This window comes from Peromyscus maniculatus, chromosome 23, assembly GCF_049852395.1.
Source record: "Peromyscus maniculatus bairdii isolate BWxNUB_F1_BW_parent chromosome 23, HU_Pman_BW_mat_3.1, whole genome shotgun sequence".
In the NCBI taxonomy this organism is placed as follows: Eukaryota; Metazoa; Chordata; class Mammalia; order Rodentia; family Cricetidae; genus Peromyscus; species Peromyscus maniculatus.
This window is the reverse complement of record NC_134874.1, coordinates 28,694,867-28,703,202: the sequence shown is the minus strand read 5'-3', so window position 1 is coordinate 28,703,202 and position 8,336 is coordinate 28,694,867. Positions and strand designations below refer to the sequence as shown.

At 49.5% G+C, this 8,336-nt stretch overlaps 1 protein-coding gene across 1 annotated transcript; it reads right to left on the bottom strand.

Annotated features, from left to right (window-relative positions):
* Positions 1-1,484: 1,484 nt before the first annotated feature.
* Positions 1,485-7,872, bottom strand: Mogat3 (monoacylglycerol O-acyltransferase 3). Its single transcript, XM_016001762.3, has 7 exons — positions 7,736-7,872; positions 7,365-7,472; positions 6,860-6,930; positions 6,186-6,390; positions 5,426-5,600; positions 3,332-3,534; positions 1,485-3,237 (listed from the first exon to the last, which is right to left on the bottom strand). The coding sequence occupies exons 1-7, from the start codon at positions 7,806-7,808 to the stop codon at positions 3,083-3,085; spliced, it is 990 nt and encodes a 329-aa protein (XP_015857248.1). The 5' UTR covers positions 7,809-7,872; the 3' UTR covers positions 1,485-3,082.
* Positions 7,873-8,336: the final 464 nt, after the last annotated feature.

Genomic DNA, 8,336 nt, shown 5'->3' with positions numbered 1-8,336 from the left:
ATTAATGGCCTCTGTGCTTCCCAAACACTGGTAGCAGAGGCAGGAGATCCCAAATGCTGGGATTAAAGGCGTGTGACTCCCAAATACTGGGATTAAAGGTATATGCCACCACTGCCTGGGTCTGTTTCTCTCCTAGACAGAATCAACCTCATGTAGTGCAGGGTGGCTTTGAACTCAGAGATCCAGATGGAGCTCAGCCTCCCAAGGGCTATGATTAAAGGTGTGTGCTACCACTACCTGGCCCCTACGTTTAATCTAGTGGCTGGCTCTGTCCTCTGATCCTCAGGCAAGCTTTATTTGATACACAATAGATCACCACAAGGTCTCTTGTTCATCATTGCCTAGGCCAGGCTAGCTGACCTATGAACTTTCAGGGGGATTTCTATCTCTGCTCCCATCTTTCTGTAGGAGCCATGATCTTCCTGCCTCAGTCTCCCACCTGCTGGGGACAAAGGCATGCACTCCAGGACAGATCCCCAGCTTAGCTCGCAGTATTCTAGTATCTACCCTTACTTCTCCTTCTTCCTAAATTCTATTCACCCTTCAAAGCTGCCCTTCCTCCTCAACTCTATTCTGTAGCCTGCCAGTTCCTCCCCTCACCCAAGACAGGGTTTCTCTGTGTAGCCCTGACTGTCCTGAAACTCACTTTATAGACCAGGCTGGCCTTGAACTCACAGAGATCTGCCTGCCTCTGCCTCCCGAGTGCTGGGATTAAAGGCGTGCGTTACCACCGCTGGGCACCTGCCAGTTCTTAGCTAAGCTGCTGGCCTCCTTTAGAGAGGGAGGGGGATCTCAGCAAGGATTACAGGCGCTCAGTGGCATTCAGCTCTAATTCCAGCCCTTGGAAAGTGGAGACAGGAAAAGCAGGAATTCAAGGGCCACCTCAGCCATATAATAAATTCAAAGCCAGCTTGAGTCACAGGAGAATTTATCTCACAGTAGGGGTGGTGGTAGTCACACCTTGAATCCCAGAGCGTGGGAGACCAGCTTGTCTGCATAGTGAGTTCCAGGCCAGCAAGAGGTATATAATGAGACCCTGTCTCCAAAATTGAGGGTGGGGGTGGAACTTAATGCTTGCTTTGCGAGGGTGAGACATTCTCTTCAACAGTGTAGTCACTGGTGAGGGGCCCACACTTCTGTAAATAATTCTAATGAAACTCACTGGGTCCCCAAAACAATGCAAACAAACAAAAAGACAGACCAGTTGGAAAGAGGAAGGAAGGGGGACAAGAGAGGGTTGTGGGTGTAAGTATGATCAAATGCTGCATTGTATACATGTATGAAAACCGTCATAATAAACCCCCATAGATGCCGGGTGTGGTGGCGCACACCTTTAATCCCAGCGCCCAGGAGGCAGAGGCAGGCGGATCTCTGAGTTTGAGGACAGCCTGGTCTACAGAGTTCCAGGATAGGCTCCAAAGCTACACAGAGAAAACCTGTCTTGAAAAACCATAAAAAAAAAAAAAAAAAAAGACTCTGAGTTTTAGATTTATTTATTTTATTTTATGGGAATGAGTGTTTGCCTGCGTGAATGTGTGTGCATTTTGTGCTCACAGGTGCCTGTGGAGGTCAGAAGAGAACAATGGAGCCCCTGGAACTAGAGTTATGGGTGGTTGTTGTGATACCTCAGTAAAACCCCCAACTCTATCCCCTACAGACAAAGAGAAGCTTAAACCAGGATTCCTAAGTGTAGAAAAGAACTTAGACCCCTTTTCCCCAGGTGGCTGTACCTGCTACAGGGACTTTGGAAAACAGTCAGGATATTCGACCAAAAGACTAAAAAAGGGAGGCGGGTTAAAATAAATTATATGGTCTGTGTCTTTAGGAACTAGCTTCACAAAGAAAGGGGAGCGCTCCTTCCAACCTCCCTGCTGTGAGTGAGAGATTTGGAAGCGCCTCCCTGGAGGCTTGTAAACTTAGAATACACCTTACTTTTGCATTCTGTACCTAAAGTCTCCAGTGTCGGCTTTGGGGACAACAAGACCCTCACTCTATTGTCTCAAAAAGGGGGCCTTAGACAAAGATATCTCAATAATAATAATAATAGGTAGACCCAGGCCAGTTTCAAGTTACCAGAAATGATGGCGCCAGCCCCAGGAACTCAAAAGAACAAAGTCAGAATGTCTGGTGGTAACCAATTAACCACAAAATGCCCCTCTCTGGAGATAACATGACCAGACCCCGGAGAGAAGTTGTAAAACTCCTGACAGAGCAAACAGATAAGCTAGAATAAGATAAAGTCCAGGCCTGGAAAAAACTGGACCAATCAAGGATGGACCCGTACTAACCCCCTCCCCTCTAAGAAATTTTATGGGTTTTGCCTATAAAAACTAACTTCCCCAAGAAAGAGTAACTCTTCTCTGCCTCACTTGAGATGGCTTGAGATGAGTTCCCTGTCATGACTTGTAACAGATAAACCTTGCTTTTGCATTCTGGTATGCTCGTCCTTGGTGGTCTCTCTGGGGGTTACGATCTGGGCACAACAGTTATGAGCCTCCATGTGGGTGCTGGGATTCCAACCTGGGTCCTCTGCAAGAACCACAAGTGCTCTTAACTATTGAGCCATCGTTTGAGGACCATGAACCCACTATTGTGTATAATTAACATATGTTAATAAAAACTTAGGCAAATAGAATAGTGACTTATCCAAGGTCAAAAAACAAAAAACAAACAAACAAACAAAAAACAAAACAAAACAAACAAACAAAAAAAAACGCTGGGCACTGGTGGTGCACACCTTTAATCCCAGCACTCGGGAGGCAGAGGCAGGCGGATCTCTGTGAGTTCGAGGCCAGCCTGGGCTACAGAGTGAGTTCCAGGAAAGGCGCAAAGCTACACAGAGAAACTCTGTCTCAAAAAAGCAAAAAACAAACAACAAAAACAAAAAACAAAACAAAAACAAACCAGCCAAGACCCACTGAGAAGAGACCAGAGACCCAGACTAGGGGGTGGGGGACACTCTATAGCACCTGGGGATGGGGATGGCCATGTCTGGACATGTTTGCGTGCAGAATTAGCATTTATGAAGTAGTGGAGCATGACATGGTGGAAGTCTGCAGGCCCAGGGTCCAGGGTCTCAGGTCTAGAGGAAGGTGAGGTGGGTAGAAGCAGGGACACCATAGGTCTCCTTGTGGTCTTCAAACAGTTGCTCCAGAGCCTTCATGTAGAGTTGGTGATAATGATTGACTTGGTCTTCGGTGGGTTTGAGGCACTGGGGTACATGGATGGGGCGTCCCACTGCAGGGGGGGGGGGAGATGTGGGTGAGAGGGCTCTCTTGCTGCAAATACATCGGACAGTGGCTCTCCTCCCCAGAGATTCCCCCAGACTCACCCACAGTAGCGATAGGCTTGGCAAATGGTAGCAGACCCCAGGAGTTGGCAGAGAAGAGACCACGGCCCCAGAAGACGCAAGGGGAAAATCCCATGAGTCTCTTGAAGGCAACTTGACACCAATGCTGCCAGGAGTTTGGGGCAAAAGACTTGAATCTGTAGATATCGTTCTCCCCAAAGGAATACACAGGCACAAGAGAGGCCCTGGGGAGGGTGTGAGAGGGAAGAAAGGCTTAGTGTGTGTGTCTCCTCTTGCCTAAGCCTCCCAGGATGCTGGGACTCAGGGCCTGTCTCACCACAGCTGGTGCCAAGGCATCGCCTTGAAATCGGGCTGAAGGTATGGGGATACTGCCCAGTGAAGCGCTTGCCGTGGAACGATGAAGACCTGAGATGATTCCTAGAATCTACGTTTTAAGATCCAGATGCAAGGGATGGGGCTGGAGAGACCTGGATTTGAGTCTCAGCACCCACATGGTATCTTACAACTGTCTCTAACTCCAATTCCAGGAAATCCAAGGCCCTTTTCTGGCCTCCTTGGGCACTGCACACACATAGCCCATGGACATGTATACAGGCAAACACACACACACACACACACACACACACACATAAAAATAAAAGGACATTTTAAAAAATCCAGGTGTTCTGTTGGTCTTTTCTGTGTCGAACACACAGATTGCAAGCCCAGTGCCACTTTGAGATCTTTGGCAGCAGTTAACTCTGCAGCTCACACACGATTGAGCCTGTATGATAATGAATAACACACGATTGAGCCTGTATGATAATGATTATTCAGAGACGGGTAATGCCTGGGGGGCCTGTGTGGCCTGGGCAGGCGTCTCCATGACAGGTAAGGTGACCTGCTGACGTCCCATGCAACCTAAGTCAGAAGCTCATTTTTTAGTAAAAGGGGGGACCTGTAGGGTCCTGGCCCCCCGTTTTGGGTAACTGTTGCCTTGCTTGCTGACCTTGACCTTGATATCCTCCCAATGCTAATTCCCTGCTGGGTTCCACCCTCCTGAATGCTTAAGGAAAGTTCATTGTCTGTGTATCCTGCATAATGGGCATTAACAGCTTAGATGCAAGATTGTGAAACATCAATAGTGAACTTCTGCCCTCCAGGGTTCTCCCATTGTGCTGTAATCCTGTATTTAAGACCTCTTCCCTCCTTCAATAAACAGCATTTGGCATTTAAAAAAAAGAAACTGAATATTCAGAGACTTTGCAGTGGTCACAAGTGAGTAACAGCAGAAGTGTAATAGTGGCCTACTCTGGTTTCCTTTAAGATTGACATTTAAAAACAGTCTGAATCATAGAACTCTGAACTTAATCATATATTGTTTTGAAATGCCAATGCTGTTAAAAATGGAATTAGTTTGATCTCAGCCAGGAAGCTATCTAAGAAAAGACACTGTGTCCTACACCTGTGCTTTATCACCTATATTAACTGAAGTTGTTCAATCTGAATGTCGAGAATAAAGTGCTTTAATAGAGAAAAATTTTTAAAATTAAAAAAACCAAAAAATCAAAAAAAAAAAAAAAATCCAAATGTGGGGCTGAGGAGATGGCTCAGAAGTTAAGAGTACTCGGTACTCGCTATTACAGAGGACCAGGGTTGGGTTTCCAGCGCATGTGTTGAGCAGCTCACAGCTAGCTGCCTGTAACTCTAGACAGGGGATCTGATGCCTTCTGATGGCTGTGTGTGTGTGTGTGTGTGTGTGTGTGTGTGTGTGTGTGTGGTGTGTGTGTGTGTGTGTGTGTGTGTGTGTGTGTGTGGTGTGTGTAGTGTGTGTATGTGCGTGCATGTGCGTGCATGCGCGTGCATGCATGCAATATAGATATACCTATCTATCTACACCTATAAGGTAGAATACTCACCTAGCATGCACGAAGCCCTGGGTTCCACCCCCAGCACAGCGTAAACCTGCAGTGATGGTTCACACTTGTAATCCCAGTACTCAAGAGGTAGAGGCAGGAGGATCAGAAGTTCCAAGTCATTCTTGGCTACAGGGTGAGTTCAAGGACAGCCTGGGCTACACGAGACCCTGCTACAAAGCAGACGCCTGACCTGAGAAGCATCTGCTGTCCCACTCACCCATGCCTTAGCGCCAGACGTACGAAGCCTTTACGTGTCCTTAGCGTGATACAGTGCTCCCCCGGAACCGCGTACAGGGCTTCCTGGGCGCCCCCAATAATGATGGTCACTGCCTGGCCAAGCTGGGGCTGTGACAAAATGAAGTCCAGACTCTGTCGACTCACAGGACACAGCCCTGTGGACAAAAGCAGGGGACTGTCACCACCCTCTCCCCCGCTCCCCAGCCATCCCACCGCCACTCTTTGGCACGGAGAGAGTCAGCCTCATGTCCTGATCCTCTCTGAGTTCTGCGGTCCCTGCATCCTGTGCTACACACTTGGTGTCCCCCTCGGAAGGGGACCAGTGCTCAAGCCAGTTCTCCTTCCGAAGTAGGGGGTCTGCTGTGTGAGGATCTTGTTAGTTACGGAGGAGACAGCCTATAATCCATGGGCACGCTCACCTTTCATCTCTGTTACTGGGTTTACTCTGACCAAAAGCAACTTAGGGGAGGGAAGGGGTTGTTTTAGCTTATAGGCTGCAGTCCATCATTGCGGGCAGTCGGTGCAGGAGCTCACGGAGGAAGCGCTCCCTACAGGCTCACGCGCAGACTCCTGCTTAGCTAACTTTCTTCTACGAGCCCAGGGAATGGTGCTGCCCACTGTGGACTGGGTCCTCCCACATCAACTAACGATCAAGATGACAGTCCCCCACAGACGCAGCCACAGGCCAACCTGATCCAGGCTGTGCCAAGTGGACACAAGGCTAGGATAAGAAGGCTCACCGATGAACATGAGGTAGTCTCGATAGATAGGAAGATAGAAGAGTCCCACCAGCGTGGCGACCCAAGGCCGCAGCCCAGGAAAGAGCTGGCAGAAGTCATTGCTGTCCGTGGAGAAATTACAAAAGATTCCCGTGCTCATGACCCCGTGGGGGTGTGCACCCAGCACGTAGTTCCGGTCGGCAGGCAGCTCTGCGGTTTTCAGTAGCTTTGAGGCGTTTGGGAAGATGTCAGGAGGAAGGAGGCACAGAATGCAAGATGAGGGCCAGGTGAGATTGTTGGGGCTTGTAAAGGAGATTTGCTACCAACCTGACAACTGGAGTTCAATTCCTGGGACCCACGTGATGGGAGAAACACCCCCCACCCCCTCCCCTCCCAAATCTGATTGTGGCATGCGCAAGCCCCTCCCCCACCCCCCAAAATAAGTAAAATGTAAACTTTAAAAAAAGTTTAAATTTCAAAAGTAAATAAAAATAAAACAAGAATACAAGATAACTGCTGGAAAGAGCTGCCCTTTACCCCAAAGTTCAAAGTTCAAGGTCCCAGGGATCACTCTCACATATCACCCCATTCTGAGCTCAGACATCCAATCCAGTAGAGGCTCCAGCACAGAGGAAGGTGAGGAGGTGACAGAGAGGAAGGAGACCGACTGTCTGTTAAGAGTTTAGACTCGTCACCTTGATCGGGAAATAATCTCTTTGGTGTTTCCATATCGTCCACTTTCTCGTCCACCTGCTGCACCTTCCACCTGCACACAGAGAGATGGGGGCAGGGATGAAAGACTTCCCTGGGAAAACCGTACCTTCTGGACTAGGCCAGATGACTCAGGGGTTAAGTGCTCGCCAGAACTCATGTAACGGCCAGGCGGGCCTGGAAGCCACTGGAATTCCGGCCTCAGAAAGTGGAGACAGGAATCCCCCAGAGCAGGCAGGCTAGCAAAAACCACCATGTCAGTGTGCTCTGGGTTCGATTGAGAGCCCCTGCTTCAGGGAACAAGGTGGAAGAGTGATGGAGTCAACCTCTGGTCCCCGCATGCAACACCAGTGCAGAGGAGTGAACCCACCACGTGAGGCCGCTTACATTTAAAAACAAAACAAAACCAAACCCCACAGGCGTGTGCATACACACAGAGGATGGCAAAACATGTCTCAGGACCCGAGGAGACCTCTGCCCAAGACTTACCTTGGCTGGGCGTGTCCCAGTCCAGGTAGAGCCATACCAGGTAGAGAAGAGAGAAGGACCAGAGCCGGGTGAAAAGGAGGAAGAAGACCAGCAGGGTGAAGAAGGGGCCTGGGTGGAAGGGAAAGATGCCTTGGCATCTAGTATGTCAGGCAGTCGTCAGCCAAAACAACCCTGCTCCTTCTCCTCCACCCCTGCTCCTTCTCCTCCACCCCTGCTCCTTCTCTCCACCCCTGCTGAGCAGCCCTTTCCTGGTGCCTGGAACCCACAAGGGCAGAGGCCCAGCCATATGGCCTCTAATCCCCTTTTCCTAGCTCCCTTGTCTCGGGGCCCCCACGCCTGCCCCACCCCCACGCCTCTCCAGTCACTCTTACCCATGATCAGCAAAAGGAGCACATGGTGGCAGGCACCCATCACTTCAAGCCATTGCTTCTGAGGGGTTTTCATGGTGAGGGAGGAGAGAGGGGGACAGAGGTCCTGGTACCTCCCTCTGTCTCACGAGGACTCCAGGACCCAGGAAACAGAGGGTGAAGGTTTGGGGCTGTGATCTCACAGGAAGCAGTTCACTTCTGGGGTGATCCGATGTTGGACCTGGAGCCCCCGAACTTTCTAGGCTCCTTCTTGGACTGACCTGCTGTGAATATATGTTGTTCCCATTGGTTAATAAATAAGCTGTTTTGGTCTATGGCAAGGCAGCTTAGAGGCAGGTGGGAAATCCAAGGAGAGAGACAGGAAAGAGAAAGGCAGAGGCTGGGGGTTGGGGATTTAGCTCAGTGGTAGAGCGATTGCCTAGCAAGCGCAAGGCCCTGGGTTTGGTCCTCAGCTCCAGAAAGAAAAAATTAAAACAAATCAGAAAGGCAGACGCTGGGGAGACACCAGCCTGCTGCCCAAGGAGCAACATGCCAGCAGACCAGTAAAGCCACGTAATACATGGTAAAACATAGATTAGTAAAAATGGCTTAATTTAAGATAGAA

What these genes read in the sequence shown, in the direction of transcription:
- Mogat3 (XM_016001762.3), bottom strand. Translation starts at nt 7,808, where the DNA reads ATGAAAACCCCTCAGAAGCAATGGCTTGAAGTGATGGGTGCCTGCCAC. An exon ending in CGTCTGGCGCTAAGGCATGG is followed by an intron (nt 3,535 to 5,425) that starts GTGAGTGGGACA and finishes CACCCTCCCCAG; the next exon opens with GGCCTCTCTTGTGCCTGTGT. An exon ending in CAAGCCTATCGCTACTGTGG is followed by an intron (nt 3,238 to 3,331) that starts GTGAGTCTGGGG and finishes CCCCCCCTGCAG; the next exon opens with TGGGACGCCCCATCCATGTA.